Genomic DNA, 13,023 nt, shown 5'->3' with positions numbered 1-13,023 from the left:
GATAGTAATAGAGAAGATGTGCTAAAAAGATTATTCTCACCAAAAGTTGATAAGCCCTGGTCCTGGATGGAATACATCCCAGGTTGTTGAAGGAAGGAAAGACTGTAATAGCGGAGTCATTGGTCACAATCTTTCAATCCTCGTTGGTTAGAGGTGTAATAAAGGGGCCTGTAAAATGAGGATTTTTTCACTCTGAGAGCTTTTGGGACCAGGAATGCTCTACCTGAAACAGTAACAAAAGCTGATTACATAAATTTTCAAAGGGAGATGGACAGGTCCTTGAGGATCAAGACCTTACACAATTACAGACTAAAAGCAAGATATGGAGTTAAGTGTAATTGCTTTTTCAAAGAGGCAGCACAAGCATGATTGGCTGTGTGTCCTTCCTTCTGTACTGTAAATTTCAATGGTGATTTATGCAATCACTGCACAATCACTGCACTGTTCAAGGGCAGAGTTTTGAGGTCGGTGCACAGACGCTAACGCTGGGCCAGGGAGTGACCAGGCAACGACCCACTGCCTGCGATTGGCCTATGACTGTGATTTCATGCTGGCAGGCCAATTAAGGCCCGACCAACGTGAAATGCAGCTCCTCACTAGTCAAGAAGGGCCGGGGGAAGGTAAGGGGGTGCCTGTCGGCCACCGGCTTCAATGGTGACCCGGCTGCCGGTTTAAAAATGGCCCAGGCAGCCCCAGGAAGAATGTCTGTTCTACGTTGTCAACATTCAGCTGATGGAGTCAAGTGTGGCTGGAGACGCCAGGTGGGAGGGCAGGTCAGGTGGGCACTTGACCCCCCACTTTTTGGATGAGTGCCTCGCAGTTCTCCTGGACGAGACAGCTACCAGGAGGGACACCCTTGTCCCCAGAGGCGGGAGGAGAAGGAAGCCGCAGCACTTCACAAAGAGGGCATGGGAGGAGGTGGCAGACATGGTAAACAGCCATGACGTGGTGTGGCACCTGGGTCCAGTGCCAGAAGAGGTTCAGTGACCTGCTGCACTCAGGAAGGGTGAGTACCATGTTGGAATGGGTCAGTGTGCAGAAGCGCTAAGGTGTGGCCATCCTCCTTTAGAACTCAGGGGTGCGAGAGTCTGAGTGTCAACTGCCAATCACGCCGGAGCTGGCCAAGTGGATGAGCTATGGCTGCTTGGACTGAGTGTATTTTGGCTCAAGGATCACGACTCGAACATGCCCAGCGAGGTGTTCCTCAGCTGGGGTTTTAAAAATTTATTTTATTCATTCAAGGGATGCTGGCTTCGATAGCTAGGTCAACATTTATTGCCCATTCCTAGTTGCCTTTGGGAGGATAGTGATGAGCTGCCCTCTTGAACTGCTGCAGTCCATGTGGTGTAGGTACACCCACAGTGCTGTTAGGGAGGGAGCTCCAAGGTTTTGACCCAGTGACAGTGAAGGAACAGCGATATATTTCCAAGTCAGGATGGTGAGTGACTTGGAGGGGAACTTCCAGGTGGTGGTGTTCCCATTTATCTGCTGCCCTTGTCCTTCTATTTGGTAGTGGTCATAGGTTTGGAAGGTGCTGTCGAAGGAACCTTGGTGAGTTCCTGCAGAGCATCTTGTAGATGGTAAACACACTGCTGCTACTGTGCGACGGTGGTGGAGGGAGTGAATGTTTCTGGATGTGGTTCCAATCAAGCAGGCTGCTTTGCCCTGGATAGTGTCAAGCTTTTTGAGTGTTGTGGGAGCTGCACTCATCCAGGCAAGTGTGGAGTATTCTATTACACTCCTGACTTGTGCCTTGTAGATGGTGGACAGGCTTTGGGGAGTCAGGAGGTGAGTCACTCGTCTCACGATTTCTAGCCTCCAACCTGTTCTTGTAGCCACAGTATTTATATGGCTAGTCCAGTTCAGTTTCTGGTCAATGGTAACCCTCTAGGATGTTGATAGTGGGAGATTCAATGATGGTAATTCCATTCAACATCAAGGGGCGATGGTTGGATTCTCTCTTATTGGAGATGGTCATTGCCTGACACTTGTGTGGCACAAATGTTACTTGCCACTTGTCAGCCTAAACCTGGATATCGTCCAGGTCTTGTTGCATTTGGACATTGACTGCCAAAGTGTTTGAGGAGTCGTGAACGGTGCTGAACATTGTGCAATCATCAGTGAAAATCCCCACTTCAGACCTTATGATAGAAAGAAGATCATTGATGAAGCAGCTGAAGATGGTTGGGCCGAGGACACTACCCTGAGGAACTCCTGTGATGTCCTGGAGCTGAGCTGACTGACCTCCAACAACCCCAACCATCTTCCTTTGTGCTAGGTATGACTCTAACCAGTGGAGAGCTTTTCCCTGGATTCCCATTGACTCCAGTTTTGCTAGGGCTCCTTGATGCCACACTCTGTCAAATGTTGCCATGATGTCAAGGGCACTCACTCTCACCTCACCTGGAGAGTTCAATTCTTTTGTCCATGTTTGGACCAAGGCTGTAATGAAGTCAGGAGCTAAGTGGAACCGGCAGAACCCAAACTGAGCATCAGCGGGCAGGTTATTGCAAAGTAAGTGCCGCTTGATAGCACTGTTGATGACCCCTTCCATTACTTTACTGATGATGGAGAGTAGACTGACTGGTCAGTAATTGGCCGGGTTGGATTTGTCCTGCTTTTTGTGTACAGGACATACCTGGGCAATTTTCCACATAGCCGGGTAGATGCCAGTGTTGTAGCTGTACTGGAACAGCTTGGCTAGGGGCGCAGCAAGTTCTGGAGCACAAATCTTCAGTACTATTGCTGGAATATTGTCAGGTCCCATAGCATTTGCAGTATCCAGTGCCTTCAGCCACCTCTTGATATCACTTGGAGTGAATTAAATTAGCTGAAGATTGGCATCTGTGATGCTGGGACCTCCGGAGGAGGCCGAGATGGATCATCCACTCGGTACTTCTGGCTGGAGATTGTGGCAAATGCTTCAGCTTTATAGTTTGCACTGATGTGCTGGACTCCCTCATCATTGAGGTTGGGGATTTTTGTGGAGCCTCTTCCTCCAGTGAGTTGTTTAATTGTCCACCACCTTTCATGATTGGATGTGACAGGACTGCAGAGCTTAGATCTGATCCCTTGGTTGTGGAATCACTTGGCCCTGTCTATCACTTGCTGCTTATGCTGTTTGGCACACAAGTAGTCCTGTGTAATAGCTTCACCAGGTTGACACCTTATTTTTAGGTATGCCTGGTGCTGCTCCTGGCATGTCTGCACTCTTCATTGAACCAGGGTTGATCCTCTGGCTTGATGGTAATGGTAGAGTGGGGGATATGCCAGGCCATGAGGTTACAGATTGTGTTTGAGTACAATTCTGCTGCTGCTGATGGTCCACAGTGCCTCATGGATGCCCAGTCTTGAGTTGCTAGAACTGTTTGAAATCTATCCCATTTAGCACGGTGGTAGTGCCACACCACACGATGGAGGATATCCTCAATGTGAAGGCAGGACTGTTCGGTGGTCACTCCTACCGATACTGTCACGGACAGATGCATCTGTGGCAGGCAGTTTGGTGAAGATGAGGTCAAGTATGGTTTTCCCTTGTGTTGGTTCCCTCACCACCTGCCGCAGACCCAGCCTAGCAGCTATGTCCTTTAGGACTCAGCCAGTTTGCTCTGTGGTGGGGCTACCAAGCCACTCTTGGTGATGGACATTGAAGTCCTCCACCTGGAATACATTCTGCACCCTTCCCAACCTCAGTGCTTCCTTTAAGTGTGTTCAACATGGAGGAACACTAATTCATCAGCTGAGGGAGGGTGGTACGTGGTAATCAGCAGGAGATTTCCTTGCCCATGTTTGACCTGATGCCATGAGACTTCATGGGGTCCGAAGTTGATGTTGAAGACTCCCGCCTGTATACCACTGTGCAGCCACCTCTGCTGGGTTTGCCCTGCCGGTGGGACAGGACATACCCAGGGATGGTGATGGTGGAGTCTGGGGACATTACCTGTAAGGTATGATTCCATGAGGATGCCTATGTCAGGCTGTTGCTTAACTAGTCAGTGAGACAATTTCAGCACCAGCCCCCAGATGTTAGTAAGGAGGACTTTGCAGGGTGGACAGGGCTGTGATTGCTGTTGTCATTTCTGGTGCCTAGGTCAATGCTGGGTGGTCTATCCGATTTCATTCCTTTTTTGTGACTTTGTAGCGGTTTGTTATAACTGAGTGGCTTTGCTAGGCCATTTCAGAGGGCAGCTAAGAGTTAACGACTTTGCTGTGGGTCTGGAGCCACATGTAGGCCAGACCAGGTAAGGACAGCAGATTTCCTGCCTTAAATGACATTAGTGAACCAGATGGGTTTTTACAACAATCAACGATGTTTCGTGGTCATCATTAGGCTTTAATTCGAAATTGTTATTGAATTCAAGTTCCACCATCTGCTGTAGCGAGACTCGAACCCAGGTCCCCAGAATATTACCCTGGGTCTCTGGATTACTAGTCCAGTGAGGGGAGTAGACAGACGCTTCTGCGGCCATATACCTGACTCCAGGATGGTGCCAGGGATAAGGATGTCACGGAACGGCTGCAAGGCATTCTGAAGGAGAAGAGTGAACAGCCGGAGGTTGTGGTCCTTGTTGGGACCAACGACATAGGAAGAAAGAGAAATATGATCCTGCAAGCAAACTTTGTGGAGTCAGGTAGGAAATTGAAAAACAGGACTTCAAAGTTAGTAATCTCCGGATTACTCCCAGTGCCACACTGTTGTGACGATAGAATCACAGAATCACACAGTGCAGAAGAGGCCCTTCGTCCCATTGAGTCTGCACCGACACGTGAGAAACACCTGACATAGCTACCTAATCCCATTTACCAGCACTTGGCCCATAGCCTTGAATGTTATGATGTGCCAAGTGCTCATCCAGGTACTTTTTAAAGGATGTGAGGCAACCCGCCTCCACCATCTTCCCAGGCAGCGCATTCCAGACCATCACCACCCTCTGGGTAAAAAAGCTTTTCCTCACATCCCCGCTAAATCTCCTGCCCCTCACCATGAACTTGTGTCCCCTCGTGACTGACCCTTCAACTAAGGGGAACAGCTGCTCCCTATCCACCCTGTCCATGCCCCTCATAATCTTGTACACCTCGATCAGGTCACCCTTCAGTCTTCTCTGCTCCAACCAAAACAACCCAAGTCTATCCAACCTCTCTTCATAACTTAAATGTTTCATCCCAGGCAACAGCCTGGTGAATCTCCTCTGCATCCCCACCAGTGCAATCATATCCTTCCTATAATGTGGTGACCAGAACTGCACACAGTATAGGAACAGAAGGATAGAGCAGATGAATGTGTGGCTGGAGAGGAGGGCTTTAGATTCCTGGGGCATTGGGACTGTTTCTGGGGGAGATGGGATCTGTTCAAGGTGGACGGGTTACGTCTGAACTGGAACCGGACCAACATCCTCACAGGGAGGTTTGTTAATACTGTCGGGGTGGATTTAAACTAAATTGGCAGGGAGATGGGATCCTGGAAAGTAATTCAGAGGGGAGAGAAGCTGAGATGGAATTAGAAGTTAAAACATGAGTGAGTGAGTCTGGAAGGCAGAGGAAACATAGGCTAGGTAAGAAAGAAGTGAATCTAGTAAGGCCAAACGGAATATATTTTAATGCAAGGAGCCTGAGGAATAAGACAGATGAGCTGAGGGCACAGATAGACACCTGGGAATATGATATCATATCTATGACCGAGACTTGGCTAAAGGAAGGGCAGGATTGGCAGTTCAACATTTCCTGGCTAAAGGGTATTCAGACAACATAGTGAGGGGGATAGAAGAGGGGAGGGTTCACATCAACTGTTGAAGAGTCATATGGACTCAAAGCATTTACTGTGTTCCTCTCCGCAGATGCTGTCAGACTTGCTGAGTTTTTCCAGGTATTTTTATTTTTGTTTTTGTTTCAGATGAGAAGGATGCTGACATGGATGGAATAAGGACATGATCCGCAGGGCAGATGAAGGTGTGTGTGCGAGAGTGAATGGTGATGTCTCTTGAACTGGCAGCGAGGGAGATCCCTGTGTATGTGTGATGGGTTTGTGAGTGTGTGAGTTGAGAGCGCTGAGAAGAGTGACTTACCCTTGGCACTGGGTGGCTGTCCTCTTTTGTAGGATGTTGGCACTGACCACCGCTGCCACCATCTCCCACGCTGGATTGGTGATCTTGCTTGCTGGTCTTCGCCCAAAGCGGGAGTAGAGGACTTCACGCCGGGCCCCACTGCATCCAGTAGTCACCCGAGGGAGGCGTCGATAAATTTGGGGGCAGCATGTTTCTTCGCTTTGACAGCCGTGACTTTGCAGCAGCTCCCGATCCCTTAGAGAGAGTTAGCTCCGCGCAGGGACGCCCTTTAAATATGGCACCCAGATTACTGAAGGCCTGAGCTGATGGCGGGGTGGACAAATCAGAGTTCGCCCCGGCAGTGATCCGGTGCGTTTCCTGGGAATGAACCATTAATGCGGTGGGAAGCACCAGGAATGGGGCAATGCAGCACAAAAAGCTGCCATTGCGGCCAGCGGGTAAAACTACTTTTTTCAAGTCCACTACCACACTTGGTGCAAATCTGGGATGATTTCGCCCTTGGTCCACTTGGCCCACTTCATCCCCCAGCGCCAGATCTAGAATTGCTTCTTTCCTAGTTAGACCGAGAACATACTGGTCAAGGAAGCTCTTCTGGACACATTTCAGATGTTTCCTTCATCCCTCCTTTCCTTTTACTGTAACATTATCCCAATCAGTGTTTGAGTAATTAAAGTCTCCCAATGTCACCACTCAGACTTCTTGCACATCTTTCTGATTTCCCTGCAAATTTGCTGCCCTATCTCTTTTTCACTGTTTGGCGGCATATGGAATACCCCAGTAGTGTAATTATACCTTTCTCGCTTCTCAACTCTAACCAAATGTTTTGCCACCTCCAGGACATTTTTTCAGCAATGTCTTCCCTAATTAGTATTGTCACCCCACCTCCTTTTTTTCCTTCCATTTCTCTTCTGAATACTTTGTACCTTGAACATTAAGCCCCTAGTCCTCACTATTTTTAAGCTACTTTCTATTATTGCCGCTACATCATATTCCCACAAGCAGTTTGCGCTTGTAGCTCACCACACTTGGCATGTTTACACGCAATGTAAAATATGTGAGTAGAAGATTAGAGCTGAAGGATAGGTTAGGTTGTGTGGCCTGAATAAGGGTTCTTTACCCAAACATATGGAGTATAAGAAACAAGCTGAATGAATTGCGAGTGCAAATTCAACATAGAGATAATGACAAGGTAGCCACTTCTCAGACAAGGCTGCAAGACAGTCAGGACTGGGAATTAAATATATCATGCCAGCATGGACTTCTGTGCTATTATGACTGACTCAATGACTCCGTGACCAGGTTATAAGGTCTACAGGAAAAACAGGAAAATTATTGAAGTGGAGGTTGAAATCGCATCAGAGGATATTACAGTAAGCAGGCTGTGAAATTTAATAGCTAGAATTAAGAAATAGAAGAGGATTAAAGACAGTAGTTAGAGTTGTATAGGCCCCCTGGCAGCAGCTGTGAAGTAGTAGATTACATAAATGCAGAGACTAGAAAAGCATAGTGCAAAGGCAGATTGGTTTTAATGGATATTTTAACTTTCACATAGATTGGAAGCACTTCAGAAAAGTAGTGAATTCATGGAAGATATCGAAGATAAAGATCTGCAAAGATATGTCCACAACTGGCAAGGGAGCATGTCTTATTAGATTTAGAAAAAGTAATGAATCAGATTTAGAAAAAGTAATGAATCAGATTTAGTTAAAGCCTAATTGAGCCTAATAAAGCTTAATATCACTCCATGTGATGTCAAGAAATGGCTGAAGGCACTGGATATTGCAAAGGCTATGGGCCCTGACAACATTCCAGCAAGAGTATTGAAGACTTGTGCTCCAGAAATAGTCACACGCCTAGCCAAGCTGTTCCAGTACAGCTACAACACTGGTGTCTACCTGGTAATGTGGAAATTTGCCCAGGTATGTCCTGTCCACTAAAAAGAAGACAAATCCGATTTGTCAATCATCAGCAAAGTGATGGAAGGTAATGTTGATAGTGCTATTAGGTGGCATTTACTCAGCAATAGTCTGCGCATTGAGGCTCAGTATCGTTTCCAGCAGTACCACACAGTTTCTGACCTCAGTATAGGCTTGAACACATGGACAAAAGAACTGAACTCAAGAGGTGAAATGAGAGTAACTGCCCTTTGACATCAAAGCAGCCAAGTGTGGCATCAAGAAGCCCTTGCAAAACCAGAGTCAATGGGAATCGTGGGAAAACCCTTGGCTGGTTGGAGTCATATCTAGCACAAAGGAAGATGATTGTGGTTGTTGGAGGTCAGTCATCTCAGTTCCAGGGCATCACTGCAGGAGTTCTTCAGGGTAGTGTCCTCAGCCCAACCATCTTCAGCTGCTTCATCAATGACCTTCCTTCCATCATAAGGTCAGAAGTGGGGATGTTTGCTGATGATTACACAATGTTCAACACCTTTCATGATTCCTCAGATACTGAAGCAGTCTGTGTCCACAAATAGCATGACCTGGAAAATAATTAGGTTCAGGCCGTTAAGTGGCAAATATTTGCGCCACCCAATTACCAAGCAATGGCTATCTCTAACAAGGAGGAATCAAACAATCTCCCCTTGATAAACAGTGGCATTACCATTGTTGAATCCTCCACAATCAACATTCTGGGGGTTACCAGTGACCAGGAACTTAACTGGATAGCTGTGTAAATACTGTGGCTACAAGAGCAGGTCAGAAGCTGTGAATTCTGCGGCAAGTAACTCACCTCCTGACTTGTCAAAGTCTGCCCACCATCTACAAGGCACAAGTTAGGAATGTGATGGAATATTCTCCACTATCCTGGATGTATGCAGCTCCAACAACATTCGAGAAGCTTGACACCACTCAGAACAAAGCAACCCGCTTGATCGGCACTCTATCCACCACCTTAAGTATTCACTCCTTCCACCACCAATGTACAGTGGCAGCAGTGTGTACCGTACACAAGGTACACAGCAGCAACTCCCCAATCCTCCTGAGACAGCTTCCAAACCTGTGATCTCTGGCACCTAGAAGGACAAGGGCAGCATATGCTGGGAACAACATAACCTGTAAGTTTCCCACAAAGCCACATTGACTTGGAACTATATTGCTGTACCTTCACTGTCATTGGGTGAAAATCCTGGAACTCCCATGCAAACAGCACTGTGGGTGTACCTGCACCAGATGAATCGTAGCAATTCATGTAAGCAATTCACCACCAATTTGGCGATGGCACTTAGGGATGGGCAACAGATGCTGGACTTGCCAGCAACACACACACCTCATTAAAAACGAAAACTAAAACTCCAAATATTAAATTACAAAGATATTACACAAACTAGGGTTGTATTCCCTGGAATTTCAAAGTTTAAGTGGTAATTTCACTGATGATTTTAAGATATGAAAAGCAATAGGGTAGATAGAGTGAACTATTTTTGATGGTTGGGCACTCTATAACTAATGAGGCATAACCTTAAAATGAGAGCCAGACCTTTCAGGAGTGAAATTGGAAAACACTTCTACACACGAGTGGTAGAAGTTTGAATTCTCTTCCATAAATGACAATCGATGCTGGATCAATTGTTAATTTTAAATCTGGGGTTGATAGATTTTTATATCCAAAGATAGTTTGGGATGCGGCAAAGGCCATAAGGAGTTAGGTTGCTGAGCAGCCATAATCACATTGAATGGTGGGAGGGGCTTTGGAACTGGCTGGTTAGAAGGGTTAAATGGCTTATAACATTTCCTTTATTCATATATATAACTACACACTACTCCTATGCATCATGACAGCATATCACCAGATTATTTTAGTTGAAGGATCAAAATTTTATACCAAATCACCCAGTGGAATTGGGTGGGTTTGTGGTGGTATCAGTTTATTCACCACCCAATGTCTTCTTTAAGTGAACTGGAAAGAAGTATAAAATGATCGTCAGTCCCAAGCACACTCATTTGCTGCCAGGCAGGTTAGGTTAAATCAGCCTAACAAACCCCTCAAGGAATCTCAGCAGGAACAGATTAACATTTTCGGTATGTAATTATGGGATGTTATTGACCTAGAATTACTGCTGCATTTTCCACATGGCAAGTCATTCCACGAAGAGAATTGATTATGTAAAATACTCTCAGCCACTTTGACGTTAGCTGTAACACAAGTCGGTTTGAATTGATTAAGAATTGTTTTATAGAACTGTTGATTTTTTTTGCACCATTCAAGCATTTTAAATAAGAAATTAAACTGATTTTTCCACTTTTGTTTTAGCATGGAAAAACATCCTTAGAGATAGCTGCCCGTGGGAACCATATCAATCTGGTTGATATGATTATCAAAGCAGACAGATTTTATAAATGGGAAAAGGTGAGTCATCTGCCACAAGAATAAAATTCAATATAATAAATAAATTCCCATTTATATTGGGGTTTATGTCTTTTCTCTTGATATCAGGGATTATGAGCTGAAGTTTCCCACAGGTGTCAGAAATAAAACATCAGGACCATGCGCAGATCCTGAGATAGTGTTTGTCTTCAAGGGGTTTGCTGGGGCAACACGAGTGGGGTTCCAAATTGGCAGTCCCTGTGTTTGGCAGTCCAATGAAGAATGGCGAGTGGATTCCTGAGCTGGGAGGTTCAGTGAGAGACCTGCAGCGCTTGCTGCCCAGTAGCCCCACTGGAAAAGGTGAGCGCTGCTCAGGCAGAAAGGTGAGCGTGAGGGCACCTCAAGATGGAGGCACCCTTCAAACCCTGCTGAAAATTTAAACTTTCACTCCCAACATGCAGCTACCTGAATTTCCCTATGCCCTTCTCCATTACTGCATCCAAACTGCATCTGTCTCTATGGCAAAATTTGGTCCTATGTCTCTGATCTTCGCATCAGGAATTATTTTCATATTATTCCTAGTCCTTGTATGTAACTATCCTAAACTTTATGATAGTGTGATCACTGTTTCCAAAATGCTCCCACAATTGTTAAGTCCCACCACAGGAATGGTTTTGACAGTAGCTGCACCCTTTTCATACTTGTGGCTCATTCATTGTGCCAGTGAGAGGAGACATCAATGATGCTCCAGCTTGATGCCAGGAAGCCATCTATTAACTGCTGTCAAGCTCCAGCTTCTGTGGGGGCCAATCCGATGCTGGGAAACTGTCGGCTGGTTCTGAAAATGGTCCTTAAAGAGGGCCTTAATTGACCTACACAAGCAAGATACGGCAAATTCTGGAAATGGGAAATAAAAACAGACGGTGCTGGAAATACTTAGCAGGTCTGGCAGTATCTGTGGAGAGAGAACAGACAACATTTAAGGTCAATGACTTTTTTTATCAGAAAGTTGATGAAAGATTACAGACCTGAAATGTTAACTCTTGCTCCGTAAAAAAGCTTTTCCTCGCATCCCCCTGCATTTCTTGCCCAAAAACTTAAATATGTGCCCCTTAATCCTTGGACCAGCTAATGGAAACCGCATTGCTTTATCTACCTTATCAAAAACGGTCATAATCTTATACACCGCTATCAACTTTCCCCTCAATCTCCTTTCTTCCAAGGAGATCAACTCAGCTTCTTCAACCTAACCTTGTAGCTGAAATCACTCATCCCTAAAGCTATTGTGGTAAATCCCTGCACTCTCTCAAGGACACTTACATATTCCTAAAGTGAAGTGATCAGCATTGGACTCAATACTCTATTTGTGGCCTAACCAGAACTTCATATAGATTCAATAAAACTTCCATGCTTTAGTATTCAATACCTCTGTTTATGAAGCCCACTGTTTTGACATTTTCACCATTTAAAAAGTACCCATTTCTATCCCTTTTAGGTCCATAGATCTTTGAAGGTGGCAGGACATAATGAGAGCATACGCTTTGCTAACTGCTCTCTCATTATGTCCTGCCACCTTCAAAGATCAATGGACCTAAAAGGGTTAGAACAGGGTACTTTTTAAATGGTGAAAAGGGCAGAATAGTGGAGATCGAAAGAGACTTTGAATTCAGATACACAGACAATTAAAAGGAAATTGGATGGGCACTTGAAAGAAATAAACTTGCAGGGCTACGGGGTTAGAGCGGGGAAATGGGACTGACTGGGATTGTTCCATGGAGAGCTGGCATACAATTGATGGCCTGAATGGCCCCTTTCTATGCTGTAAATGATACAATGACTGTGTAACAGACACAGAAAATACTCAAAAAGTTTAATGGAATGCTGGCCTTTCTAGAATACAAGGAGGTAGAAGTCATGTGATCAATTCTGAGCACCACACCTTAGGAAGGATATATTGGCGTAGGTGGCAGTGGAACATAGATTTAGTAGAATGATGCCTGGATTCCATTAAGCTACAAAGAGAGATTAAGTGTACTAGGTTTGCATTCCCTGCAGTTTAGAAGGTTAAGGGCTGATTAGAGTTAAGTTTTCAAGATATTGAGGGGCACAGATAGGGTAATCAAAAACTATTTCCACTAGTTGGGGAATATAATTCTAGGGGGCATGGTCTAAAAATTGGAGCCAAAATTTTCAGGAGGGAACTTAGGAAACACTCCTTCACCCAAATGGTGGTAGGAGTTTGAAATTCTAATTCTCAAATGGCAATTGATACTAAATCGATTGTTAATTTTAAAACTGCGATTGATAGATTTTTATTAGCAAAACTTGTTAAGGGATATGGGGCAAAGACAGGTATATGGAGTTAGGTTACTTATCGGTCACGATTTCATTATATGGTGAAATGGACTCGGGTGACTGGGTGGCCTACTCTTATTCTTAAATTCATATGCTCCTTTCCTTATGATTTCTACAATTTCATTATTTAGGTTCTAATGCACAGAAATAGCTTCACCTCACAGGTGTTACAATTCACTTTGCACTTTGGGTTCAGAGATGAAATTGTTTTATCTAAAGCTTCTGGAACTTAACAAGCAAAATGGCATTTTACTTTCCAACTGTTTCTAACACTAACTTTAGGACCTGGACAAGATACATT

The 13,023-nt window shown here is 45.2% G+C and overlaps 1 protein-coding gene across 2 annotated transcripts in view; it reads left to right on the top strand.

The window, feature by feature from the left end:
- The window catches only part of ankdd1a (ankyrin repeat and death domain containing 1A), a 357,444-nt gene that overhangs the window by 148,788 nt on the left and 195,633 nt on the right, over positions 1-13,023 (top strand). For both annotated transcript variants that reach the window (XM_041175241.1, XM_041175240.1), the window contains exon 12: positions 10,314-10,409. In XM_041175241.1, coding sequence (XP_041031175.1) covers positions 10,314-10,409 — 96 coding nt within the window. The remainder of the gene's footprint in view (positions 1-10,313; positions 10,410-13,023) is intronic.

The sequence above is a fragment of the Carcharodon carcharias genome, chromosome 26, assembly GCF_017639515.1.
Source record: "Carcharodon carcharias isolate sCarCar2 chromosome 26, sCarCar2.pri, whole genome shotgun sequence".
Lineage (NCBI taxonomy): Eukaryota > Metazoa > Chordata > Chondrichthyes > Lamniformes > Lamnidae > Carcharodon > Carcharodon carcharias.
This window is presented reverse-complemented; position numbering and strand designations above follow the sequence as displayed.